Source organism: Coffea arabica, chromosome 10e (genome assembly GCF_036785885.1).
Source record: "Coffea arabica cultivar ET-39 chromosome 10e, Coffea Arabica ET-39 HiFi, whole genome shotgun sequence".
In the NCBI taxonomy this organism is placed as follows: Eukaryota; Viridiplantae; Streptophyta; class Magnoliopsida; order Gentianales; family Rubiaceae; genus Coffea; species Coffea arabica.
In genome coordinates, this window is record NC_092328.1 from 2,529,064 (window position 1) to 2,556,495 (window position 27,432).

Genomic DNA, 27,432 nt, shown 5'->3' on the forward strand with positions numbered 1-27,432 from the left:
AGGATTCGCTTGGATTGGCCTTTTTTCAAAAGTAAGTTTTTTCAAATATAATAAATGTTACCGTAATATATAAATAAAAATATCTCATTTATATAACATATCAAATATTTCAAAAAATATTAATAATAAAAATTTTACTGTTCATATACACTGCTATAGTAAAATTTTTAAAAAAAAAACTCAAAAAAAAAATAGTGAATCCAAACGGTTTGGTTTGTAATCTGTTTTAGGGGATATCATATGCTTAATGCTTAATTCTTTTGCAGTTTTTCAACGTTGTTATTAAAAAAAAAAAAAAAAAAAAGGTTCTTTTCGGTAGGCAAACTGCTTTTCTTCACATGGAGAAACCTTTTTTTATTTAATATACAAATTATTGTTTGACTAGTTTGTTTTGATTATTATAATTTTAATTGCAACTTTAGTTACAGTCATTTTCATCTTATCCGGTGTAGGGCCGGGCTTGCCGCCATCATAGCTCGTTTGGGCACTTGTGTTTATTAGGCTGTAATTCTTTCTTCTTCTTTTTTTATTATTGTTATTGGAAAAAATCATAATTTCATTGCGATCTACACGGAGAGTAGAAAAATACATCAAACATACAACAGATATAAATAAATCTGAAAAATTAATAAATACATTTCAAAAAATTTTTCACCTAAACCAATCATTGTAGACCAATCGGAGATGAACATTAATCAGATCCATATCCTACCATAATTTAAATTTTTAAGAATTTGCTTATGCCTAATCTATTTGCGGCAACTAGACAGTACTAGTCTTAAGTTACGTGTACACGGAAAAATTAATGACGCCATTCACTGTCAGATATTTGACGCGACTAGCGATGCATCAACCCTTGAAAATTCTGTTCCTTCCTGCAGACACCTAGCGATGCGCGATCAATTACGTGAAAGGTGTATATAGAGTCGACATTAATCAGCATGCCACTCGATGTTAACATTAACAATTGGCATGGTTAGAAACATTGACAACCATATCAAGGAATTCTTAGAAACACTGACAACAATCACCGATTTTTGGGCTGCCGGTGGTTACCACTAAATCATTTAAGGTTTGGTGGGGTAGGAGTTATTTAAGTCATTTAAACCTTGCTTTCCATCAATTTGTAACATGAAGTGACTTCTTAAAAAATTTAGACGAGTGCGTAGTGCATCTGTTTGGTCCGGTGGTGGTTCAGTCTCCACCGATCCTCCTAAATTCAGTTGGGTTTCCCCCTTAAATTAGGATGGTGTAGAATACTATAGATAAATTGATGATTGACAAAAAAAAAAAAAAAAAAAAAAAATTCCAAGGAATTCTTATGCAGCTTCCACCATCCATAGAACCAGCCTGAAAAATGTTTGCAGAATAGTGAACAGTTTATGATTGCTTAACGATCACTCCAATAGAGGCCAACCGATATTGCTTCAAGGAGAAATAAATCAATTTATACTACTGTGATTTGATTCATTTGGCATGCTAGAATTAATAATTCAAAGTAAAATTTCACAAAAGGTTGAAAGAACTAAAGTTATTAATTCAATTCATATCTTGCATCGTCAGACTAACTAGTTTGGATCAGCAGTTGAATCCTACGTAAATCGTCAGATATCATAATAGGTTTCTGCTCAAGAAAAATGCAAAAAAAGAAAAAAAAAAAAAAGCCATGTTCTGAATCTGTAACCTAGATTTCCTACTTTTGACATCATCAAGTTAAAGAACTAGTCAATCACAGCATGGGACTAGAGCCCAGAACTACGCATTTCTGGTACAGCTAATCAGCTGTCTTCTTCCACTTGTACTTTGGTTCAATCGAAAAATAGATTAATGGGATCGAGGATTATGGTGGTATTAAAAAGAATTAGAAGGCACGCAACTCGTACTGCCACAACACTCGATGAATTATTAACATTTGAATCTTTTCTTTGCATTAAAATACTAATAAATGATAATTTTGGTAGTTAACCAACGTAAATTAATCTACGCAAGTCCACATATGAAGATTGGTGGGCTGTAGTTTAACTAGAGTTTAGTTTAGCAAACAAACTTATGGACTGACTATTGATGGATGATTTGAATTAGGTGTGTGAGTTAAGAGTAAAGGACAGCGATAGAAGGTCCAGAGTTGCATGAAAGAATTGATACATAATTGGATTATAGGTCAGCAATTTTAACCACCCCTATCTATATTTGAATCTCATCCTTCAACAAAATACAAACTTAGGCCATGCTTGGATTGCTTGTTTCCGTCAGAAAATATTGTCATTTTCCGTGATCACATTTCCCTATCACCTTTTTCCCTCACATATATCAAGTCGCTACAGTAATTTTTCCATGAAAAATAACGGAAAATGCAATCCAAACACAACCTTAACTACCCTATCTAGACTCCCGTTCAAGAAATCTTTTCTACTAGTATTATGTTTTGAAATTTGGTTATCTGTGATTAAAAATTTAAAAAGTAGGGGAATTGCTTTTTAGGAATTCTTTTTTTTTTTTAAATATGACGACAATTCCTATGAATTGAGACATTTCAAATTTGTATTTTTCTATGATCTAATTGGCTTTTGCCATCTACCGAAACAGCCTATAGGGTACCCAAAAAAGTGGAAGGTGCTGGACACGAAAATTGACAAAACATTGGAGGAGTAAATTCATTCCATCCTTTACATGTCATTGCCATAGTGTAAATTATGAGACTGGGATAGTATGAAAGATAGTGCGTGTCTGTATCATGAGAATTTTGTCTTCAAGAATACGATAACACAATTAAGTACAAAAATACAAATTCAACAAAAATTATTCATATAAACTTGAATATTATGAATATATTTGAAAGTTAGAGAAAAGCCCTGTATTGAAACAAGTTCTAGGCTACCAAAAAAAAAAAAATATATATATATATATATATATATATTTATATATAGTGGAAGGTGCTAGATATGAAAATTGCCAAAACATTGTTGAAGTAAATTCATTCCATCTTTTACATGTCATTACCATAGTTAGTAAATTATGAGACTGGTATAATATAAAAAAAATATTGTACGTATCTATATCATACTGAATTTTTTTCAAGAATTCAATGAAAAATTTGGTACAAAAATACAAATTCGGCAAAATTATTCATATAAGTTTATACTTGAATATTGCGAATATATTTGAAAGCAAGGGAACTAAAACTACAATTACAATTACAACAATTCATACAAATTATGCTACACTAATACTACTTTTAACTCTTATAGTTTGTGTATCAGGCATTAAATTTATTATAAATTTATCACATTTTGATGTTTACGTGTATAAATCTATAAAATTTAAGATACACATAGGTGTCATTTTATGTATAACTATAGAGATATGTCATTACTGTAATGCAAATTAAAATTTTTTTTTTCAAAAATTTATAATTAGGAAGTAGAATAAGTGAAAAGTTTACTCCGTGTTTCGTAAGGTTACGTGAAAACTATGAATATTTTTTAAAGTACTAGTTTAGAAATATATGAAATATAAATTTTTTAAAAGTTATACATGCAAATATGTATTATACGAGTATAAAACAAAAGGAATATTTACTGACTAGGTCATTATCGTTACCTAGGAAGTATTATTATTAGTAGATATGCTCTTCTTCTTGTTACAATTGCTTATCTCGATAGATAAACATCTTATACTGAACAAACAGTTTAGAAAGGGTCAGCAATGAAATTGAACTTATTATTAAACAAAATAAGCAATTGAATCACAACTCAATCAAGTACAAATCAAGGCAAACGCTCATTCCACCACATGGATTATTATATTCAATACCCAAAATGTCAAGGCAAACGCTGCAACTCGCCGTACCACCAATACAAAGCAAAGTTAGTGCAGTATAGGAAGGCAAATGAAGAGACTGTTTATTTGTTGACAAAAAAAGAAAAGAAGAAAATTGTTATCACGTAAACAAACGAATTAAAGAAAGGTCTTGAAGATAAAAGATACATGTTGTGTAACCATAGCTTAATTGTAGCTTAAAACATTAAAAAAAAAAAAGGAAAGTTGAAAAAAACAAAGTAGGAACTTCTTTAATCCAATAAAACCAAGAAATTGACCCAAGTACTATCTAACTCTACCCACCCCACTCCAACCCACCCATTATTGTGGAGTATTTTTTGCAGCAGAAGAATGGTGGTAGCACCAGTAGGGACTGGGAAGAAAGGCTGGAGAGAGAACCTTTGCAATATCTATTAAGTTTCAATTTTCATTTCTATTTTTATCCCAACACTCTACTGCTCAAATCCCACATCACAATTTCTTAGATTTTCGACACTGAAAAGCAAGGTAGAAGAAGCCGCTGTCGAGTTCCAATCCACGTGTTCTTTCTTTTTGGCCTTTCTGGGTCATCGGAAAATATCACGGGGGAGCTCGATTCTTTCTGTTTTACCTGATTTTCTAATTGAAAGACTGTATTGTTCGGTTAATTTATTCTGGGACATTGGGAAGTATCACTGGAAATTGATAATGCGGAGAGGGTTGAAGTTTTTTGGTGGGTTAGCGCCGATCGGAATGTTGCTGGAGATTTGATGGAACCGGATTTAGTTCGGGCAGTGTTATTTTTATGGAGCTAAGATTTCGGTGTAGTGGGTGTGCTAGTGTAAATTTACATCCGACTTTTTCGACTAATTATCAGCTTGCTTTCGTTTTCTTCAAGGTAATCTTCCACTGTTTCTTTTGAATCTTTAGTATTTTTTTTCTTGTATGCTCGACCAATACACCCTTTTGGGAAAATGTCAAAGGGAATGAGCTAAGAGAGTTGGAATGTTCAGTTTTACGGGCTGTTTGGCTGCTAGAAAATGTTGGATTTGAAGTTGACAAATTTGGGGTTTTTAAACGGAGAAAAGCTTAAATAAATCATGGGTTCTTTTCTATATAATGAAAGGTTTTGTTGTAGGGGAAATTTGGTTAATTGATTTGAGATCTTTTTTCCTCTGCACAACCTCTTTGTTTTTGGTAATTTCCCCTTTCAGGCCTCTTCTTTACTTTCCTTTTCTTTTTACGTTGTGTAAACCATTGTTTCCTAATTTAGTTTGAGGGATATGTTAACAAAAGATGACTCCTTTTTTACTGAAAATTTGTGAGAGAAAAAGGTGGTTTCTTTTCTGGCTTGAATTATAGTAGGATAGAACAAAACTTATATGCCTGCCTGCAGTTGTATGGTTTAAGTATTGATTGGTTTTGTTCTGAGCTTCACTAGAAGAAGTATGGCCTGCAAAGATCGCTCCTTTAATCTGGTATAAACTTCACTACTATATATCTGCAGTCATGGGGTTTTATCGTTTGTTACCTGAATGTTTTTCTCGGTTTTCTGAGTAAGTTGTTTAAAGCCTGGGCTTTACAAGCTCGATTCTCTTTCAATTAGCAGAAGATATACTCCAAGCAAAATGATTGCTTCTTTAATCTGGTATAAAGTTCATTATCATATGCCTGCAGTCCTTGGGCATCGCCTTCTTTTTGTTTGATACTTTAAAGTTTTCCTTTTTTCTTTTTAGTCTCAACTTGTTTGACGCATGATTCGGGTTTTTGTATTAAAACTCATGTCATTAACGACTAGAAAGTAACCTACTACTCCTTGTACTGTATTTTCCATGCGCATCTTAGATTAAATCTCATCGTCATGTTGTGTAGGTTTTCTTGACATTTGTGTGTTTAGAGGCTGTTTACGCAACATTGCAAGAACACCCATTGGAGAGGCAAGGCTTGGAGAAGGGGGATGAATATATTATTTCACATTCTTGCATTCATGATCGGATAGTTGAACAACGCGAGCGACCTGGGCGTCAGGTGTATTCTGTGACTCCACAGGTCTATGCAGAGCCTGGTACGTCAAAGCCACTCCACCATAGGGGAAGGGCATTGCTGGGAATCTCTGAGTCTTCTGAGCAACAGAAGGATGTAAAGCTTCCCATAAGAATTTATCTAAATTATGATGCAGTTGGGCACTCATCTGATAGAGATTGTCAAAATGTTGGTGACATTGTAAAGGCAAGTGTTAGCTATTATGGGTTATTTCTAATTTGATTGAAAGTATACATAGGTAATGGCTTACACCAATGCTTGCCATTTGTGCTGTCTGATTCACCTATTCAGCTTGGAGAGCCACCAGGAGCTTCTTTTTCTGGGGAACCTTCTTGTAATCCACATGGGGATCCTCCAGTTTATGGTGACTGCTGGTATAACTGCACCTTAGAAGACATAGCTGCAGAGGACAAGAAAGACCGCCTCCGCAAGGTATTGCTCTAATCATTCTTATGCTCAAAAATTTTGAACTTCAGCAGATATCTGCATATAATTGTTATGCCACAAACAGTTTAAAGCTAGGAGATTTGATATATCAGAGGATTAACTGGTATTTGGGTGAACTTGTAATTGTATACTTGCAAAAGCATTTATTGCCCTGAAAGTTCAGTGTATTTGGAAGGGTGGATTGTGGGCAATTGTTGCATTCTTAGCAATAAAGGAAAGCTAATTAACTAATATGACATGTTTCAGGCTTTGGGGCAGACAGCTGACTGGTTCAAAAGAGCCTTGGCTGTTGAACCTGTGAAAGGAAACTTGCGGTTGAGCGGATATTCTGCATGTGGACAAGATGGAGGTGTACAACTGCCAAGGCAATATATAGAAGGTATCTTTATCATGAATATCTATAATAAGGATCTTTTTCCTTTATTGTGTGTCATGTTTTCCTCATTTTTGCTGGGATTGTTATTGAGCTATTGATATTGCAGAGGGTGTTGCTGAGGCGGATCTAGTTCTCTTGGTGACTACGAGACCTACAACTGGCAACACCTTGGCGTGGGCAGTGGCATGTGAACGTGATCAATGGGGACGTGCTGTCGCTGGTAATTGCTTAATTGAACGTAGCTTCTTGTGGAGTGACATCTTAATTTTTTGTATGTTCGAAATGTGGAGTCCAATTACCGAAATTGCTCCTCTCTGCAGGGCACGTTAATGTTGCTCCACGTCATCTGACTGCAGAAGCGGAAACTTTACTTTCAGCCACTCTGATACATGAGGTGAGCTGATTTTTAGCTTTACAATATAGAGGACTCAGACTCATCTGTTTATTGAGCTAACCGAAGTTTTGGTGTGCGAAGGTGATGCACGTGCTTGGATTTGATCCACATGCCTTTGCACATTTTCGTGATGAGAGGAAAAGAAGGAGAAGTCAGGTAATTACATTACTATGATATTACATCTAGAAGATATTGTTAGAACTCTGGGGATTGTCAGTTCCTTTTTTTGTCTTCTATGTCCTTTTTGCTACTAGAATGCTAATATTACTCGTTGTCCTTGTGCTGGAACTGGAATGTTATTTTCTCGTAGTTATGGGAAAAAGAACTCATATTTACAAATGATACACGTGAATCATGGTGGGAAACCAAGAAGAAGGATTCCTGTATCCTGCTCTGTGATTTTCACGACAGTCCTTGGATGCTGCTAACCATGCTCTTATAATTCCGTCTAAAATGTGAATCGTTCATGAAGAATGTATTTAATCTGTATTCAATTACACATCCTGGAAAACTTGCATGTAGAATTGTGTGCCTGTGTGCATTTGAGAACAAAGGTTATGCACTCTAGTTTGAGATAATCCTTTAGGATCTTATGATTTAGAGAGTATTCTTTCATCTGCAAAGTTTTGAAGTAATTGAATTGCCTAATTCTTTGTATGGTTCTGATGAGCTCATGGACAGTTTGACGGTTTGTCTTTCCTGTAGTGCATTTTCAGTTGAACCGATAATTTTACAGCAGCAGTTCTTGTTTTAATTTATATTTCCAGCACCTTGAAATCAGCATATATGATTAAGCAAAACTTTTTAAATGATATATTGTTCTCAGAAGTTTCTAAGTCAGATTCTAAAATTAGGAGAATGCCTTCCGATTACCTAGTTACAACTCGAAATGTTTCTACAGTTCAAAATTTGGCTCATACAGAAAACCTAGACAGCATTGGCAATATTGAATCACTCACACTTATGCATAAAAATCATTCAAGATATTCATGTGGAAATCTACATTACATAGAGGATGGTACTCCTGTGGACTTGTGTATCATATTAAACTGATGTAAGCTTTCCCATGTTCTGTTAGAAATTCAGATGCTTGTCTTCTGTTGATTTTTCCTCTTTCCACCTTTTCTTTTAGAAAATAACAAAGATTACAGGGACACTTGTTTGCTTGCATTTGAAAATTTTTTCTGGGGATACAAATTGACTGTTAATGGAATTGTAGGTTACCGAGCAAGTCAGTGATGAAAAGCTTGGACGAGTAGTCACGCGTGTTGTGCTTCCTCGAGTTGTCATGCATTCACGATTTCATTACGGGGTACTTGATTATTCTCTTATTTTGAAGTGTCCTTTGCAAAGAAACATGTTTTTATTTGTGTTTCTGAAACAATAAAAAATCTCTTTAAAAAAATGCGGAACATAGTTCACATATCCTTGTTGGGTTTCTCTGGCAGGCATTCTCTGAGAATTTCACTGGCTTAGAGCTGGAAGATGGTGGTGGACGTGGCACATCAGGTCCGTTATTCTTTTTCTTCCTCCTATGTGTCATATTTCTTATTTAGTTTTAGTGATGAATTAGGAAAGTGGCTCGAATCATCATTGAAGCAGTCTCCAGGATGAACTCTGGTTTTGAAATACTTAATCTTGTGTAGCGCTTGGTTGCGTGGGCATTGTCGTTGTGTGATTTGTTCACTTTGAAAAGAAGAAATCTACAGTATTTCTAAAGTAGTAAATAATTTCCTGAAGTAGTTGCTTGGGCATTAGAAGCATGTCTTTTGGCATCAAGATAGTCTTTTCTAATTTTGGGTAAACTGAATAATTTGCCGCAGGTTCGCACTGGGAGAAAAGGCTTTTGATGAATGAAATTATGACAGGATCAGTAGATACCAAATCAGTTGTTTCAAAAATGACTCTTGCTTTACTTGAAGATAGTGGATGGTACCAAGCTAATTATAGTATGGCTGACCGGCTTGATTGGGGCCGCAACCAAGGAACTGACTTTGTTACCTCACCTTGCAACCTTTGGAAAGGTGCATATCGTTGTAATACAACTCAGTTATCCGGTTGTACATATAACAGAGAGGCAGAAGGTTACTGCCCAATTCTAAACTACAGTGGAGATCTTCCACAATGGGCTCGCTATTTTCCACAGGCTAACAAAGGTGAGATTTTCTTTATGGATTTCATCTCTGTCACTCTTGGAATATGCTACAATGTTGAATCAACTCTAACCTTCGGCAAATTTAAACTTTCTGACACAACCCAGGGCTGATGTAAAAGGTAACTTCACATCATTAGTTATAAATAGTGTCTAAAAGGGCCGAAGAATAACCATTAAAACCGAATGCTCGCATGCACTACGTATTAACGCATCTAAGTTGTCCCCTGCTTATCCATTTCCCTTGTGTAACCCTGCATATCTTTTAGTGGTAGACACAGTTCATTCTGTTAATGTGGGGAGTTTTTTATCGCTTGTTATCTCCCTCTTAGGAAATAGTATTGTTTCGACTGAATTTGCACTGGTAATGTTTCTATAAAAATGGATGGGTGTAAGGTATAAAGAACTGGGGTCTGAAACCTAATTAACTAGTCTTATAATCTTCTGAGGTACTCAAAGCTGAAAACAATATCTGCAATTTTAGAGCCCTAGACCATTCTTACATCTTACTATACCTAAGAAATGGGATTTGGTCTGTTAAGGTGTACTCTGCTGTAGATCTGGTGGAATGGAAGCATTTGGTTTGGTATTAAGCATTTCTGTTTTACCTCATTTTTTGTTTTTGGAATTAATATAATCTTCTGAAGACAAAACTTCTGGTTATTTAAGAATATAAATATGGCCTTTTCGTGACCTTGAAGATTGGATTTTACTGCAAGACAGTACAAGTTATAAGTTCAAAGTAGTCAGTTATTTTCCTTCTTTCTGTATGTCTGGTGTTGTGGACATATCTCACAATTGTTTTGACTTTCCTCCTCTCGTGTAATTGCAGGTGGTCAGTCACCATTGGCAGATTATTGCACTTATTTTGTAGCATATTCAGATGGATCATGTACAGATACTAATAGTGCTCGTGCTCCTGACAGAATGTTGGGTGAAGTACGGGGAAGTAACTCAAGGTGAGTTTGTAATTTTCTTAATTTATGGCTGTAGCGTAGAAATAAATAGTGATTGTGAATGACTTTCCTTCATGAAAATATACAGGTGCATGGCGTCGTCATTAGTTCGTACTGGGTTTGTACGTGGTTCTATGACACAGGGAAATGGTTGTTACCAGCACCGATGTGTAAACAATTCTCTGGAGGTATATTTTACAGCTTAAAGATGGTGCTTCTTCTTGACTTGTTCCCATTGCTTTTCTTGAAATGATGGATTCTTTTATGTTCTGATTTCTGTTGACTTAAAAGTTAATACCTATGTGATAGTTTTGGAGGCTTAGGCAGTAACAGGGGAAAAGGTCTGTGAAGTATGTTATGCAATAAAACTACCCCTTAAGCAGACTGACATTTAGCAACATGATTAAAGAAAAAAGGGGGTGTAGTTCATCATCTGGAGATGCTATCATTTCTCATCATAGGCTGGATGCCTTTCTCTGTTCTGACTTCTATCTCGTCCTTCATTTTGTTTCATTAGTTTTTTCTTCTTGTTTCTTTCTACCCTTGGTGGGTTCTCTTGACTTCTTTTGTTATTTAGGGGTAGGGTGAGGCCAGGGAGGTGGATAGGGGTTTGGAACCTTTCTGACTGCTAGAATCTGGCTAAAGTGTACAGTGCCTATGCATTGATGGATTGTTTCAAAACTTCCTACTTACAAAGTGAAACATAGAAAATATGAGTCAGAGACGCGTCATAATTCTTAAAACTTCTAGATGCCCTCTCCTACGTGGTAAGAATAGTGGTATAGTGTTAACTTTTCCCAGAAAGGGTATGTTGGTATTTTAGGTCCTTCCTACGCCTTGCAATGTAATTGAGGGTATATTAACCATTCTTTTCTCTACCCCTATTTTTGACAATACCATTTTGCTAATGAGATTATGAAACTTTTCTTAGGTTGCTGTGGATGGTATCTGGAAGGTATGCCCTGAAGGTGGTGGGCCCATTCAGTTTCCTGGCTTTAATGGTAATTTGACATCTTTATGTGGCTGACGACCAGCTCTTTTCTAGTCTTTATAATCTCTCTTTAAAATTTGAACTCTGCTACATTACTAACTTTCCATTAAAATTGTAGGCGAACTGATCTGCCCAGCTTTCCATGAACTTTGTGATATAGATCCGGAACCTGTGTCTGGTCAATGTCCCAATTCATGCAATTTTAATGGAGATTGTGTTAATGGAAGATGTCATTGCTTTCTAGGTTTTGAAGGAGATGACTGTGGCAAACGTGAGCTTCTTGATCTCTTTGTCTTCTCTGCTGTCTCTAACAAAATTAGTACACTGTTGGAAAGTTTTTGCGATCTGCCTTTTAGACCTTTAAATGAAACTTCTATTTCAGGTTTGTGCCCTAACAACTGTAGCAGCTGTGGGAAGTGCCTTTCTCATGGTGTTTGTGAATGTGAAAATGGATACACTGGCATCGACTGTTCTACAGGTACTCTATTGTTCCTAGAGTACTTTTCTTCTTGTAACTCCAACCTCAATGATGAATTAAAATGTGGCACTACCATGTTACCAAACTTCGCTGAATGTGTATTAGCTATTTGTGGGGGATATGAAATGATGTGAGTGAGTGAATAACCAGGTGCCAACGTGCCATAGTATGTGACCTAATCACTGTACTTCATTATTCATTTTTCTTGGCTGATTGCATTTAAGCACATTTATGGGACATAGAATGCGAAAAAAGATAAATGCTCCTTTTAGTGCATTATGTTGCCTTTTGTTGCCTTTCCTCTCATTGCAATACTGGGTCTCTTGGTAAATTTTTGTGATTGTCCCTATTTCTCATCTCTATGTAACATTGTCTGGGGGAAATGCAGCTACTTGTGATGAACAATGCAGCCTTCATGGTGGCGTCTGTGATAATGGCATTTGTGAGTTCCGATGCTCTGACTATGCTGGCTATACTTGCCAGAACAGCTCCACGCTTCTCCCAAGTCTCTCAGTTTGCCAAGACGTGCTAAAGAAAGATGCAGGCAGTCAACATTGTGCTCCTAGTGAATTGAGCATCTTGCAGCAGCTTGAAGAAGTAGTTGTGATGCCAAACTACCACCGGTTATTTCCAGGCGGGCCTAGGAAATTCTTAAACTATTTTAGAGGCAAGGACTGTGATGGTGCTGCTAAACGACTAGCTTGCTGGGTGAGTTTCTTCATCTATTGATCTTGGACATTCTTCTATTGTGTGGTGATAAAATATGTTATGATCTTGACAATGATGCTATTTGCCGTTTGTTTTGAGTACATCTCTTACCACATACATGAAGCATCAGACAGGGAATGCCTTTAGTGTCTCTGAATGGTAATGAATTGAAATTTCATTGGGCCCGACATACACTTCTTTGTTTCTTGAAGGTCTTAGCTGCGAAAGTTAGAAAAATATGAGGTGTCATCAGCTTCCTGTTACACTAAGGAAGACAACCAAATATTGTACTGTAGTGTCATTGCAGGTCAAAGTTTGCTTGTGAATTAATTGACTCAGTATATGATAAGAGCATGGACTACCAAAAGTTTACAATGGCTTGTGTCTATTGAACATTTTATTCATTCTTGGATTACTGTTTGTACCAGATATCTATTCAGAAATGTGACAAGGATGGAGACAACAGACTACGTGTCTGCCATTCAGCATGCCAATCATATAACATGGCTTGTGGAGCATCACTTGATTGCGCTGACCAAACCCTATTCAGCAATGAAGAAGAGGGAGAAGGTCTTTGCACAGGATGGGGTGAATTAGATTCATGGTTTTGACAGCTCCGTGCGGTGCTGGTTTTCCAGGAAAGTTCCCTTGATGAAAAAGCATGTACATTTGTAGGTTGATGTAGGATTTTTCTTTTTGGGCCTGTCATTTCTTTCTTAGTTTTCTCCTAGCTGTAGGAATAGATGCCATGAGTAGCCCTTGCACTAGAATAGATTCTTCTTCTCCCAGCCCAATATTGGTTTAAAAGGAACGGGTGGGAATCATCGAGATATTCAGCTTTCGAAGATGAAAGCCTAATGTAGAGAGAAATTTACAGTGTATGGTAAAGAAAAAAAAAAAAAAAAAAAAAAAGAGAGAGAACAGAGATGAATAGAGATGGAGAGAATGAGAGGATTTTATTAGGAGTAAACACAAAGCTTCCGGGCCTAAGGCCCTGGTGTGAAGCAGCTTCCCGTTTTCTTTGTTTAGTTTGTCGTTTAATACTAATATTCTCTTTTCGAGGTCAGTACGCATCTTTGTATCAAATTAAGAGGAGGAAAAAAAAGAAAAGAAGGCATTGCATGGCTTATTGCATGTTACTGAACTCTGGTCTATGATGCATGAATGAAGATGTTACGTATCTCTGGAGGAATGAAAATGATGAGCTTGTTGTACTCTAATAATTCGGAATCTGGAATTTGGGACTGAATGCATCAATTGAATTCAGCACTGATTCATGTGATTGACTTCACCACCTGCTCTCCGTCCTCTTCTTTTAAATCGAGAGAATTTCTTGAATCCAACTTCTCTGTGTTTAGTTCAACTAATACTAGTCTCCAATTCTCCCATTCCTTTCTCAATCTTTGTACCAAATTAAAACTGAACAGAACTCACATCACTCTTGAGTTTTCCACTGGAATTTTTACAACTAACAATAATAATCGTACTTGAATTCACTTCATCTTCCAAGCAATTTGTCAGAGTTCGATATTTGGCTTGTAATGTTGTAATTGCATCATGCACGTATTTACATATATACTCATATTATGACAGCAGAAACCAAACATATATATATAGATATATAATTTTCAAATTATTCGTGTATAAGAAAATATAGGTTATAATTAAAAACATAACATAACCTTGAAATGATCCAACCCATATTTGATTAATTGATCAACAATCGCAAATTCAAATACTATGAAAATAGGCCATGTATATATATATGTATCATTTTAACTATGAAGAACCAGTAAAACCTTCAAAACTTATATCATTGTTCTTGAAATTCTTTAACGAAATCATCTACGAAAATCAAGTCTCATGTCATTAATTGATCAACGATCGCAATTCAAATACTATGAAAATGTTACACAACTCTTTGATGTCATTCATATTATAAATTAATAATTCAGTAAAATTACATATCATATTTCCCTAAAGTATGAATCCACTGTTGTTTGTTTTCCTAGAAACCCACTGCATTTTATTAGTTAACACCTTTTAAATGGCAAGCCATAATTTAACAATGAGATATGTAAGAAGATTTTGTATTTATTTATTATGAGAAAATTTTGTTGTTTTTTTATATACATAATATATTGTTAATCTGATTCATTCTATGCATTCAATAAAATGAAATGAAAGTGGACATCTGTTAATTAATTTAATATATCAGTTTATGGATTGGTTTGCATTCTATAAACTTTTAGCCTCTTTCAATTAATAGAACAATTCATATTTTTATAAAATAAAACTTTATAAGCTAATTAAATGAGTATTTTTTGAATCATAAATACCCTCCATAAATTAATAATTTATTAGTTTATTCATGAAAGATCAAGTCTCATATGACTATTTCAAGCATATATTTCATCTAATCTAGTCTATCTGGTGGGACAGAATGTGATCAGGTAGTCGGAGCCTGCACAAGTGAATGTGCTTGAAGCATCATCGTATGCATAACTATAAGCAGCAGGACAGGCTTCCTTAAACTTCCTTGAGTAATTAGTTGGCGGGCAAGTCTCCGGCGTCGAGTGATCGCCGGTGCAGCAATACTGAGGAGTGTTAAAAGCGTCGCATGCACTCTTGCATGCGACCACCACCTTGTCTGAGTCCGTGACCTGCAACTCCTCGGGGCAGTTTTGGTTGAGGTCCGCCACGCAGCCGGAATAGTTACAGTCACCCAAGCCACCGGACGGCCTGATGCCGAGGCCTACATTGTACCCGTCTACGAGGCTGACGTCGTAAAAGTCCTTGGCATTGTCTCCGTTGGCGATGGTGAATTCTGCCAGGCTTACCGGTGGTACACCACCGCCAGTGCATTTCAGTCCACCGCAGTCTCCTGTGGAGCAGCTGCCGTGCCCGGAGTCGTCGAAGTTGCACCCGGTACGGGCCCAGAAACGGCCGGACCAGCCAGCTGGGGCTGAGAGTTGGATGGTGGCACCGGGGGGCAATGCAAAACCACCGTCCCCCAGAATTGCCGCCCCATTGCCGGAGAGGGTCCCCGGCCAGACCGTGTGGCTGCAACTGTTTTGGAGCGTGAAAACTGTTGCCGAAACAATACTAGTCACGGTTCCTGCAAATGTGAGATCAATCACCCATCGATCCATGATGGTTTATCCTCTAAGTTTTAGTGCATACATTCTGAAAAAACGTGCGGTGTCTGTCTGCAATCTTGACGTCTTTGGGCTCTATTAGAAATGAAAATGAACAGTACTGTTTCACTGGAGTTGCAACTCTCTTCCATTCTAATTCTAATCCAATTTTGGAGCAGTTGTAATTTTATTGGAGACCCAGAGGAAGTCTATGTTGTTTGTTCGGAAGCCCAGTAAATGATTGGTAAAATGGCATTAGACCGCGAAGGCACGGAAATATGTAGCCATTGAAGACAAGTTCAATGACAACCATTTAAAAACCAATTTCGTTTCTTGAACAATGATTGAATTCATCTTTGTGGAACAACGGTACAATTGAAAGAAAAGACCACAATAATGGAACACATAATCTTTGGCTATATTATTCTGAGCATATCAAGAGAAGTAAATTAGTTACACAGGCAACAAATTTGGCACCCAATACAGATGAAAGATTTGCAGTGGAGAAGTTACCTAATGCGAGAAGATGCAGAAGCAGAAGAGCCAAGTTTAGGTAACCAGCCATTGGTTAGCTGTAGCAGGAGACCGGAAAAGAGAGAAGAAGCGAGAGAATTCTTGATGTGGCTGGTTAGTGTATGGTTGGGATCGTGAACGTAAACTTAGAAAGTTGCCCTTTTATAAATACGACGAGAAATGGTCACCTCCCTAGATTACACGTTTAGACCCCACTTTCCCCATTTCCTTATGTTTGTGGCCATTTTCTGATTAATTAATTAATTAATTAATTAATGTTGGTGGATACCGTTTAATTAATGCTCGTGGATACCGTTTAAGCTACTAAGCAAGAATAGCCAATGCCCGTCAAAATTGGTTCGCCAACATATGATATCTGGAGGATTTAATAACCGCATTCTATATATTGTGTGTGTAATTAAGATGTTTCGATTTCTTCTCGTTGAGAGCCGAATTTCATGCATGTATCATTCAAGAATTGCGATATAATTAATGCATATATCAGTCAAGAATTGTTGCGATATCATTGTTTTAATAATGCTTGGTGCGCACCATCTAACACAAAACTGCAAATTAAAGTAATCTTTTTTTGCAACTTACAGAACTAATTCCCCCCCCCCCCCCCCCCCCGGGGTCTCCCTTACTTTCTAAGAAAAAACTAAATGGGATTGTGAGAGGAGAGGGGGATTAGCATAGTGGTTTTTTTGGAAACTATATTGAGGTTTCAATAAATAGTAAAACAAAAAAAAAATTAATATCCGACTTTGGTCCTGTTTGATAACCCAATTTAGCACTTAAATTTAATCAATTCAGATTTTAATATTTTCAAACGCATTTTGATAACAAAAAATAGAATATTTGGATTAATTAATTAAGTTGCACTGAATTTCTTGGACAAAATGTGCTCCAAAAAATAACTGATAAATTATTCATTTATCACTTAACGTGATACAATTCAAAGGTATCAAATTTAGATCTTATCAATTAAGTGATTTAATGAATTCAGGCTTCAAATTTTAGATTTCTCATTTCAATTTTATTGAATGCATCCTCTGTCTCGCCATTTTCCTAAATTTTATTCTCTGATTAATTAGAAACAGTCAAAAAGCATGTCACACGACTTATTTGTGAGTGAATGACAACATGTATAATAACATGGATGATTGAATTAACAAAAAGGCATTGTCATAATAACATGGATGATTAAACTAACAAAAAAGGCACAGTCTATCTTGACAATGTTAAAGACCTAATGAAGTGATCTTTGCATGGAAAGAAGCCATTGTTGGTGGTTGGACGCCCTTTCTGAGAGCTGCAGTTTGGATTTCTTGAATTCAAAACGAGTAAATGACAAGGATCATGCAAAGATTTCCATTTTGATTGGCACTGGACAAGGATCATGCAAAGATTTCCATTTTGATTTGTCTGCAACTTGTCACGCAAAGATTTCGCGTTTGGCACTGTACAGAATAATAGTGGTGCACACATTTTGGTATAAAAGTTGTGAAAGTAAAACTCTTTGCATTTCATCTTTTAATATTGAGCCCTGACGAGAGACGCTCAGACCGCAACGGATCTTCTGTCCCATATTCTGTGCCACTTTTATTATATTGCTATTTCTCATTCATAAATATCATGTTTTAATTCTTTTTTGCTTCCTTAAGATCCAATAACTATTAATTGAGTAAAAAATAAATATAACAGTTTTAAAAAAGCAATATATAATAGAAAATTTAAAAATATAGCAAAAAATTCATACAAAATCTCATTTTTATGCATTTTGATTTTTTGAGTTTGTTAGATTTTGTGTATTACTCAATTAATAGTTATTGGATCTTAAAGAAACAAAAAAAAAAAATTAAAACATGATGTTTATGAATGAGAAATAGCAATATAATAAAAAATAGGACAGAGAGTGACACAAGATATGGGACAGAAGATCCGTTACGCGCTCCCAGACCAATAGAAGAAGTTCCTTAGCCTGCGGGCTAGCATCCCATACCCACCCAGTTATTAATTATTATTGCTTCAAAGCAGTTCGCCGGTACCACAACTCAAAGAGTTCAAAAAAACCACTCTCAATCATTAGTTCACCCAACCCAACACTTTGATGAGTCAACCCAACAGATTAAGGAGTCCCGCAAATATTGACTTCACGCCCTTTAAGATTAATGCTGATGCGAATCCGCGTTTCAGCTGTCGTCCGGACGTGAGTTTTAGGTTCTTGGATCAGCTTGCTATCTCAAGATTTCACGTGTAAAAACGTTTTCCTACAATTAAAGATCAATAATCCTTCCTCCAAGGGATCGAGAAAATGAACCAACAACCTTTAGATAAAGCAAAACTGAGGCAGACCACGGAGCCTTAATAAATTGTCAATGGCTGCTTGTAACAAAATTGTCATTGTTGAAACGACAAGTAGTTCGTTCTTCTGTGGTTCGTTGGCAAAAAGGAAAACATGTAGCGTCTTAGTTGGATCTTGTGTTTCTTACATGGCCTGTCTTCTTCGTTTTTTTTTTGAAAATTTCGTCTTACCTGTCAAGGTTAGGTTCCCTTTCCCTTTCCGTTGTTTAGTTATTGAGTTAGGTTTGACAAAACAAAGATGTAATAGAAAAATTCTCATCCGCGAGGCGTAGAACCACAGAAACCAAAGACATGCAAAGAATTAATAATGTTTGATGGGCTATCTCTTATCTATCCTGTAAGTATTAGGTCCTTTCTACTATAGTTCTTCCGTTTTTCCAAACTGGATGCGTGACAAGGAATCAACTCTTGTTTTGCGACAAGAGTGAAATGGTTTTGTCCAATAAGGAATCAACTCATGTGAGGACCCATTTTTAATGTTTTATCCCATAACAATTTTTACTTGGTATCACTATAAATAATCAGCCCCCAGTTTCATGTGCAAAAAAAGAAAAGAAAAAAGTTCGATCACGATACTCATCTAAACAATTCCAGGAAAAACCAGCTATAGCCTGGCCTGAAAACATCAGTATCTTAATCTGCAACTAAGTCCAAAAATTATTCAAAAATCAAACCGGGCCACCAATAAGACGGTCATGTGAAACGAAGAAAACTCGCATTGTCAATGACAAGCTTGCAATTTAGTGAAGGGAAAAGCTGTCAAGAGTTACCATGATACTGCTGAAGGTACTGCTTTTGCAGTGAAAATTTAGTCTAGGCAACTTTCTTGTGCCTAGACAATCTTTTAGCAAAATCAAGAGCTGTAAATGGTCTAATACTGAAATAAGTAGCAAAAGCAACATATGTACAGACTAGAGCGACATAGACTTTAAACCAAATGGATGAGAAAAAAGTAAGATATGTAAACGTGCCAGTGATAACAATTACTGCGCCAAAATTAATGAAGCATTTCAGTGTAGAAAGCTCTTCTTCGGTTCCTTCATGAGGGAAATGACCGTTAGCAATGAAATCAGAGAGTAGCTGATCTTTCAACTGAAATGTGTCCATCAACCATGCTGCTACATCCTTTTCAGAGGGTGGTATCTCCCTAATGGGAATGCGCCTGACATGAATATGTACTTCAGAAGGTTCAACACCGAAAACATTGTCCAAGAAAGTAGGGCATCGGTGCTTGTAGGCAATAGTCAGATCATAAACTGCATTGGGGAGGTCAACAAGTGCTCAGAACAGCTAAAAATCAGTAACACTTCAGAAGACACGGCCAATCATTGCATACTTAAGGATCACAGACACTGAGCAAAGGTTGACGAGGACAAAGAAATACCTGCATCCAAGGAGAGCCTCAAGGTCTCCAAACAAGCATGGAATCCCTTCGTCTTTGGAAGCAGCACATTACTCAACACCGGCAAGCCATTTTCAGTGGCAAATTTTCGACTTTTCTTACACTTCTGCTCACTGGACAAGAAGAAAGCCGTGTACTAGTAAAAATTAGATGAACTACGATGACAGCTTAGATCTCTTACAGACAAACTTAGAGCAATGCCCTGCTACATGCAAATTACCTACCAAATAGTGAATGCTTTGTTTTATATTCAATGAAAAATCCTTCATTAATTTCTAAAGGCCAGAAAATTTTAGACAAATGATGAGCAATAATATAGGTACTGCTAATGAGCGATACCTATAATATAAATAAACATTTTCTAAATTCTACAAGGATGCGAGAAGAATAAAATAAGAAAGCAAGGAGAAAAGGATGATACTAATATTGATCTGTCAGATGAACCTAAATCATCGATTACGGAGGAGAAAGATGATAAGTCATTACGTAAAATCAGTGCCTTCAGGGAAGACAATTAGCCACAATGGATCCCGACGGTCCATAAAAGATGAAAGCATTTGATGCATTATTGGTTCGTCAAATTCCCATTTTCTCTCCACTGGAATGAACTCTAGTATGCGAAATCCCCAGCCAAAAATTGGCAATTTCATCAAGCTGCTCTTGAGTACATATTTGATGTGTCCCAAGCACCCTTTCCGCAGTGCTAGGTCCCATGGATACATCCAATCAACCTCTGTTCTGTGATTTGCAATAAGCAAAACACGCTCCCCTTCTGGAGCAGTCTCTCCAGAAAAAATCACTTTCGTCCTGTTTATTTTTTCAAAGAAGAATGGCCATAGGCCAAGCCAAAGACCAAAAAGGTAAGATACAGTTTTCCTGCTATAATGCACATTCAAAAGGCGTAAGATCCCAACGCATACTGGTACAAAGTACACCAGAAACATGAATGCAGTGGAAATAAAAACCACTAAGCATGCTAAACCCCTGATAATCCTCAGAGGTGTCAATTGATTGGTAGAGTTGGGGTCCTGGCGAATATCCATATGTCCTGTCAGCTTCAAACTCTCCAATTACTTAGCTGATAAATGCAAAATAAGGATGAGGTGGCCAATTAGTTCACCAGCAGGCACAGCAAAAGTATGAATCATGGAGCTTAAATCTGCGGCAAAAATGATGAAATAGAAAGTTTAGGCTGTACTCGAATGTTACCACCTGTTCCAATGAAGATAAGAGAGCTCCTGTTACACCACAGTATCAGAATACTTTGTGTGGCTATCGAGGCATGCATGAACAAAAATGCCACTTTCATTCGGCATGGATATCACTATCTAGGTTAATAATCTTAAGAAGCCAATGTCAGGGATGTTCAATGATGTTCAATGATGGGGTAACTGACTTCTCTTGATAATGTGGACATAAAAAGAAATCACAATCAAGTGGCAGAATAAATGGAGTAAGCCTACACTTTCTCTAATTCTTATACTAATTTTCAGGACTGATTTACTTCTGTGATGAGAATAATTATGTGTATTCAGCTTCTTGAGTTTCACATGTTATCTTTGTCATACATTATCACAAATAATCTTCCAGACAAATTGCTTTCCCGAAAACGACATGAAGTGAATTGTGCCCACAAGTTATTCAGACAACATGAATATCATCCAAACCAGAGATGATATAATCTTTGCCATACAGCATGATACTCAATATCATGGAATCTTCTGCATGTTCTTTTATATGGTTTAGATTAACATGCTCATTCAATCCAACAAGCTAAAGAGAGTTTACGGCCAAATTTCATCAGAAGTATTGATAAACTCTCATCCGCTATGAATTTCCACTAAATTTGATCACAATACAAAATGAATAGTCTTTCCAGCTCAGACTGTATCTGAAAATCACAAGTATGTGCTAACCATTTTAGATGAAAAACTTCTGTCTGAATTGGCTATTTTGTGACACCGATGGTTCTCCACTTTTACATGCTCAATTTTAGCCCTTTCGTCCATCAAATTCAGTAAACAACTATTAAGATTTTTCCACAGAGGCAATTACCAAATGAGAAATAAATACTCTCTGTCTATCCCTTTTTTTGCATAACAATATTTTCATTGCATGAAGCATAACACTTGCTATTTTCTCCTGTCATTTTCCATTATTGTTTCAAATGAGTAGGCAATCACAATTTTCCTAAAGCCCTATACATGCATCTGCTATAACAAACAAAAGGTGCATGTCCTTTAATACAATTTTGTCTGACAAATTTTACTTCTTGTCACAGGCTTGGTACCTAATGAGCCTAAATTTTGATCTAAAAGAGTAATCTTCATGCTTTGCCTCTAGATATGAGCCTTCACAAAGAATTGTCATTCGTTTTTCCCATCCTTCAGGTTCACCATTCCCAAAATTATCATGAGCAGGTAATTATTTTCTTAAACTCAGACCAAAATCCAGATCACTGAGGCCACCAATAGCATGTGAGGACAAGCGACTCTAAGAAGTTGGACCCAGGAACGCTTGTATTACAATCGATTTGGAGCTCGTCTTTAACAAATGTAGGACATAATCATTGATCCACAGATTTCCATCCGTTACTAGTTCCAATCGAGCATAAATCTCAAAACATTCAGCCGTCCAAGAAACAATGCAGACAAGTATTATTGCTACTACAGAATTCGATAAGGACAAAGAATTGAGCATATCAAATTCAACTTTGACCTTTTCTTTAATTTTCAGGGTTTCTCCAGAAAATGTTGCCGTATTCAGTTCTGTATCTGATATCTAAAGTTCTAAAGTTAAGACCTCAAATCAAATTGTCACCAATCTAATGGAACCTTACAAAAGAAAAAAAGCCCACCAGTAATCGAGATTATAGACATCAGCAAATTCTCTATTCTGCTTCTCAAGTCATTTAATTACAGTGCTGGCATCCATTTATTCCATTGACAGAGGAGAAAATAAGACAGCAGTATATGCATTGAAGAATTCAAGAAAGACACAAAGGGAAGAAGTCTATCTATACAACTACATTCTGCATTATACACATAGACATGTACAAGCTTAAAAGAAGGAATTTACCTAAGAAGAAGATAACGGCGAAGAGGATTTGATGTGTGAAGATTGTTGAAGATGAAGCTAAGAAGGCTTCTCCTGAATCTCTCGAGACTTCTAATGTAACAGAGAGTTGTAAAGGATCCTATTCTACCTATGCAAGTAAGGGCCGATGTTAAATCTTGGAAAACGTTAGAGAAACTATCTGGTGTGATGAGGTCTAGATTTTTAATTGATACCATTGGCTGTTGCAGTTAGAAGTCAATGATTGGAAGAACAAATTTGGGTGGTCAGAGACTGATTGGCCGGCATATTGAGGGTGCGATTTTTGCTTGATTATTAGTAGTAGTATGTAATCCAAAAGGAACTTAGTAGTTAGTAGGAGTTTTTTCACTGAAGTGGATCTCAAGGAACGCCTTCCCCGATTCCAATGCTTTAAAGTTTGATGAAAGCTTGTTCCAACTGCCAATAATGGAATCCGATAGAATGTGCTTTCCTTAAAAGACGATAGACTACAATGTTATTAGAATGGTTATAAAAATGGTCGTGTATTTATGTGTACATACACACATACATATGTGTCGTGTATTTACAATGGTTATAAAAATCTATACAATGTTATTAGAAAAGCCTAATCCAAAAATAAAAAGGGATGTTATTAGAAGCAATTGTTAGCAAAGTGTAGAAGGGGAGGGGGGGGATGAGTTGTCCCTCTTTCTACCATTTGCTCGTAATTTTAAAATGGTTATTCTCAATTTTGCTTTTCAACGTACCTTATTTACCGCGTATCACCAAATAATTGAGCATGAATTACGACTATCTTTGTAATTTGGTCCTTCGATTCCTTTCTTTTCCCTTCCAAAAACATGATGAAGGCCTCCCCGGGCAACTGATTTTAGATTCTCATTTTGACAAAAAGATATTTTTAAACCGCTTTTTTATTATAATTTGGGCTTTTTTAGGCTCAAGAAAGGCAGCAAATTAGAAACATTTATATTAGTACTTTTTTTATTCTGATTTTTTAATATGACTATTGTACAATCAAACCAATCGAGAATCGGGGGTAGGTTGGATACCGGAGAGAAGAGGGAGTGCAAGTGAGAGACCTGCCACCTACACTTTAAAAAAAAAAAGAACAATTGAGAACGAGGCCAAACTTTTGTTTATCGACACAGATAGGATAACTGGTGTAACAGGTATTTTCTGCTTTGAGAGACAGATCCTGGAACTCAATATTATGCTTATGCTTGCCCAAAAAATCATGAAGAGTATCGTAGGTACAGAGTCGTTTTGTCGTCTTTGGGACTTCAAAACAACAAATCTTACAATTATTATTCCAAAATTGATCATTCAAACTCTATGATTCCAAGTATGACTATTGCCTTCAAGAAGTAAAATAAATTTGGGTGGACGTCCTAGTCTTTCGCATCAGCTGCAGTTCGTTATCATTTTTTTTCTTTCCTGCGCTTCTCCCTTTTGAGACAATTCAAAACAAAGCAAGAAGAAGTAAGTAGATTATTGCATTCCAATTCTCCCTTCCCTTGAATAAAAAAAAAAAAAAAAAAGAACAATCTCCTTTACGTACGTTACCTCATCAACGTAATGGATGACAATTATATACGTCGTCTTCTTTCCTGACTAACGAACGTGCACAAGTGATAAAACGGCTAGAAGCCGATTCGCCACTCGCCAGTCAAAGGCCTCATATAAAACTAATCCTTTGGAGTTGCGATCTCAACTCTTGTTGATGTTTGGACACTTTGCAGTTTGAGCATTTCTGGATCTTGTCAAGCAGTTAAGATCACAACACTATCATCAGTTTTGTGCTGTAAGTTGTAACTATGGCTCTGTTTGACAAATGAGTTTTTTGGATGTTTGTCTGAAATTCTACTGTATTTACCGTAGAAGTCGTAGGAAAATTTTTTAAGATTACTGCAATTAAAGTTATTAAAAAATTTATAACAGACAAACTTGGGCAAAAACTTGTTTGCCAAACGAGCCATATATATATATATATATACCAAAAATCCATTTCATTTTCATGTGGAATCTCTATTTTGATGTTAAAACAAGTACTACCTTTTGTCGCTAAGTTTAAAGGTGATCTCTTTGTCTTACGTTTGTTACCACTTAGAAAGAAACGACATGAAAGCATTGATGTGTGCATATTCGTTGAAAGATCATCAGATAAAATCAGTGAATCGGAATCCCCATTATACATATACATACATAAGAAAAGTAAACAGGCTAGGCCAAGTGGAATGTTCCCAGGAAAGTGCAAATTGAATAATTTCGTTAGGAGCGGAATTTTCAAATTAGTGTCTATTAATTAATATGTACAAGAAACCAGCCTTGCAGCAGGGTTGAAAGCTTCAAGGGGGCTAGGGCGTGGAAGCTTCTTCTTCGAAAAATTTCCGGACTTCACAATGAAATAGAGTATATAGCCTTTGATTTCTCATAGTTACTAGAGATTCTCTGAACAAGAAACATAGGACTTTTCCTTTTCTCTTTGAATTGAATATATGAAGTGACGAGAAGATAGAATTACATCCGAATGTCACATGATCTACGTATACAGCCAAAAAAAAAACAATTGACCAATGATATAAACGCTCAAGGGAAATTAAACAAAAGATAACTTAAAAAACCGATCGATCGATCGATGATCACCGCTTTTTATCTTGTTTGAGGGAAATAAGATACCTTTGTTTGCTCAAGCGAGTGACCTTAACATAATACTTCGACAACAGCAAAAGAACAATGCCGTTTATCAAAGAAGTGAAACCCCAAGCCCCCATGCCATTGCACCCTCCTTTCATGAAATGCAACGGAAGCACCCAAACGTGGCCTACCAAATTGCATGCCAGCAGCAAAAACTGGAAATTCAGGATCACGAACGGAAAATTGGCTTTGGGCATTCCAATTTCCGTCCAGAATCTATACCCATATACCAATGCAAAAACAAGGGTCGTCAAGAGAATTTCCAACACTTGATAGGATTGAGAGAACTCTAGCCAAAGAAATGACATGCATATTAGAGTGGAGTGGTTGAGGAGGTGGACGTAGGAAAGTGTGCGATCTCTTAGAATACTAAAAAACGTGTTGAAAATTTGGAGGAACCGAGAGAGGTAGAAAATGTATGACCAGAAGAATACGCGGCCTGAGGGACGAGTTCCCAGTGGGAAACAGAGGAGCCATTCCAATGGGGTTTTGGACCTCCGCCAGAACCATCTGGTCTCGCGAATCTCCGCGGCTGCTGAGGAGAGAGTTCCGGCGAAGATGGTGATGAATAAGAGTGTCATCAGGAGGCTATGAAGAGCAGGGATCGGCCCCAGCGGAACTGGCTTTTGCCGGCCGAGGAGGTAGAGGAGGAGGTGGAGAGTGATGGATGCTGCAAGATAGGTTGAGATGGAAAATATGAGAAACGACCAGGTTGACCCCCATAATTGGATTGTGCTCCACCGGAATCCGACTATCCACGGATGTTCTGATAGCAAGTAGTTAATCTGATGCAGCAGCATTTGTGGCGCCATATGATCGGATGCTCGAAGCTATTTGCGTATGTGTTGTGTTGAATGAGTGCACTTTTTCAGCTATCAGAATGAGATCAGAGATGTCTAGACGGAAACTCTAGCACTGTACTAGATAGAAAGATTATTGGGTTTTTTCTTAATTGATTCTGAAATCATGGGAAATTTGTGGAATGCATCATCGATTAGCAAAGCTTCGCCTGAGCTAATCTTGCTAAAGCTTAAGCTAATGGTTCTTTATAAGAACTAAGTAGTTCTCTATGCATTTAGCTTTGGGGCTGCTGGAATCAATTGTATTTAATCTGCGTGGTCTACGAAATATGAATATATGATTGATTGAAGAGGATGATGGTTTGACAAATATGCATGCGTGATGACGGGAAGAATGCTAGAATAGAAGCTTCAGTAGATGGTCTTTTCCATTGTGCGTGCTATCTTTCATTCGTTTGACTTTGACCTAAGATGCAAGAAGGGTTCTGGTCTTTAGTTTTGCCCAAATGTTCCGCGAGAGACTTTGAATATCTGAATTATTCTAGATAATATTTATTTCGTTTGCATTATAAATATATTTTTTAATTTATTTTTATATATTCTTAATTATTTTTTTAATTTCAGATACGTCACATCACAAAAGATATTACAATAATTATTTCAAATAATACTCTATTCAGACATGCTTCCTTCCTGCTTTTTACATTGAGGTACTCCGTTAATTAGATGCCCAAAAATTTTCTAGAAAACTTTACCTACACAAAATACAGATCATGCCAAGGGTTGGATCCTGTTTGATTGTATAAAAGACAGCCCTAACATAACAATTTGCCTTGAAAAACAAAAAATTAGAGCATAGTTTCAGTTCAGGTATGCATTGAATTGTGGGATATCTAAGAGGGAGGAAGCCGTCAAATACATACAAAATTGATGGTATAATTCACAAAGTCAGATGAAATTTATATTTCTATATATGTAGTTTCAATGGGATGATTTAGTATCCAGATAAAAAAGAAATTGTAGAAAGAAACAGAGAGAAGATTTTTTTTTTTTTGGTTGACAAGGGAACCTGCAACCAATATCGAGAGTGCGCACTGGATA

The 27,432-nt window shown here is 36.5% G+C and overlaps 4 protein-coding genes across 6 annotated transcripts; 1 reads left to right on the forward strand and 3 right to left on the reverse strand.

Moving 5' to 3' along the window:
• Positions 1-3,944: 3,944 nt before the first annotated feature.
• On the forward strand, positions 3,945-13,487 carry LOC113712667 (uncharacterized). Its single transcript, XM_027236167.2, has 17 exons — positions 3,945-4,696; positions 5,671-6,027; positions 6,133-6,273; positions 6,535-6,667; positions 6,771-6,884; positions 6,985-7,058; positions 7,140-7,214; positions 8,278-8,370; positions 8,507-8,567; positions 8,882-9,214; positions 10,043-10,169; positions 10,255-10,354; positions 11,098-11,167; positions 11,276-11,428; positions 11,540-11,635; positions 12,024-12,343; positions 12,772-13,487. The coding sequence occupies exons 1-17, from the start codon at positions 4,604-4,606 to the stop codon at positions 12,952-12,954; spliced, it is 2,523 nt and encodes an 840-aa protein (XP_027091968.1). The 5' UTR covers positions 3,945-4,603; the 3' UTR covers positions 12,955-13,487.
• A 1,162-nt stretch (positions 13,488-14,649) lies between these two features.
• Positions 14,650-16,138, reverse strand: LOC113711856 (pathogenesis-related protein 5). Its single transcript, XM_027235084.2, has 2 exons — positions 15,994-16,138; positions 14,650-15,461 (listed from the first exon to the last, which is right to left on the reverse strand). Exons 1-2 carry the CDS (start codon positions 16,043-16,045, stop codon positions 14,770-14,772), a joined length of 744 nt encoding a protein of 247 aa, XP_027090885.1. The 5' UTR covers positions 16,046-16,138; the 3' UTR covers positions 14,650-14,769.
• A 2,917-nt stretch (positions 16,139-19,055) lies between these two features.
• On the reverse strand, positions 19,056-23,238 carry LOC113711811 (probable 1-acyl-sn-glycerol-3-phosphate acyltransferase 4). 3 transcript variants are annotated; one of them, XM_027235023.2, is made up of 4 exons: positions 22,838-23,238; positions 20,246-20,566; positions 19,742-19,872; positions 19,056-19,613 (listed from the first exon to the last, which is right to left on the reverse strand). In XM_027235023.2, exons 1-4 carry the CDS (start codon positions 23,050-23,052, stop codon positions 19,171-19,173), a joined length of 1,110 nt encoding a protein of 369 aa, XP_027090824.1. In that variant the 5' UTR covers positions 23,053-23,238; the 3' UTR covers positions 19,056-19,170. The 3 variants fall into 3 exon arrangements, with proteins under 3 accessions (XP_027090824.1, XP_027090822.1, XP_027090821.1); XM_027235021.2 differs by having other exon boundaries at positions 20,246-20,918; positions 22,838-22,963; XM_027235020.2 differs by having other exon boundaries at positions 20,246-20,971; positions 22,838-22,950.
• A 2,043-nt stretch (positions 23,239-25,281) lies between these two features.
• LOC113711991 (fatty acid elongase 3-like) lies at positions 25,282-26,812 on the reverse strand. Its single transcript, XM_027235259.2, has one exon. It carries the CDS (start codon positions 26,341-26,343, stop codon positions 25,477-25,479), a length of 867 nt encoding a protein of 288 aa, XP_027091060.1. The 5' UTR covers positions 26,344-26,812; the 3' UTR covers positions 25,282-25,476.
• Positions 26,813-27,432: the final 620 nt, after the last annotated feature.

Coding starts and splice junctions, on each gene's coding strand:
- LOC113711991 (XM_027235259.2), bottom strand. CDS start 26,343: ATGGCGCCACAAATGCTGCTGCATCAGATTAACTACTTGCTATCAGAA.
- LOC113712667 (XM_027236167.2), top strand. CDS start 4,604: ATGGAGCTAAGATTTCGGTGTAGTGGGTGTGCTAGTGTAAATTTACAT. Junction 11,168..11,275: donor TCAGTTTCCTGGCTTTAATG/GTAATTTGACAT, acceptor TTAAAATTGTAG/GCGAACTGATCTGCCCAGCT. Junction 11,429..11,539: donor AGGAGATGACTGTGGCAAAC/GTGAGCTTCTTG, acceptor CTTCTATTTCAG/GTTTGTGCCCTAACAACTGT.
- LOC113711811 (XM_027235021.2), bottom strand. CDS start 20,802: ATGGATATTCGCCAGGACCCCAACTCTACCAATCAATTGACACCTCTG. Junction 19,873..20,245: donor CCTGAAGGCACTGATTTTAC/GTAATGACTTAT, acceptor CTTCTTGTCCAG/TGAGCAGAAGTGTAAGAAAA. Junction 19,614..19,741: donor GAGGCTCTCCTTGGATGCAG/GTATTTCTTTGT, acceptor TCCCCAATGCAG/TTTATGATCTGACTATTGCC.
- LOC113711856 (XM_027235084.2), bottom strand. CDS start 16,045: ATGGCTGGTTACCTAAACTTGGCTCTTCTGCTTCTGCATCTTCTCGCA. Junction 15,462..15,993: donor TCTGCATCTTCTCGCATTAG/GTAACTTCTCCA, acceptor TCACATTTGCAG/GAACCGTGACTAGTATTGTT.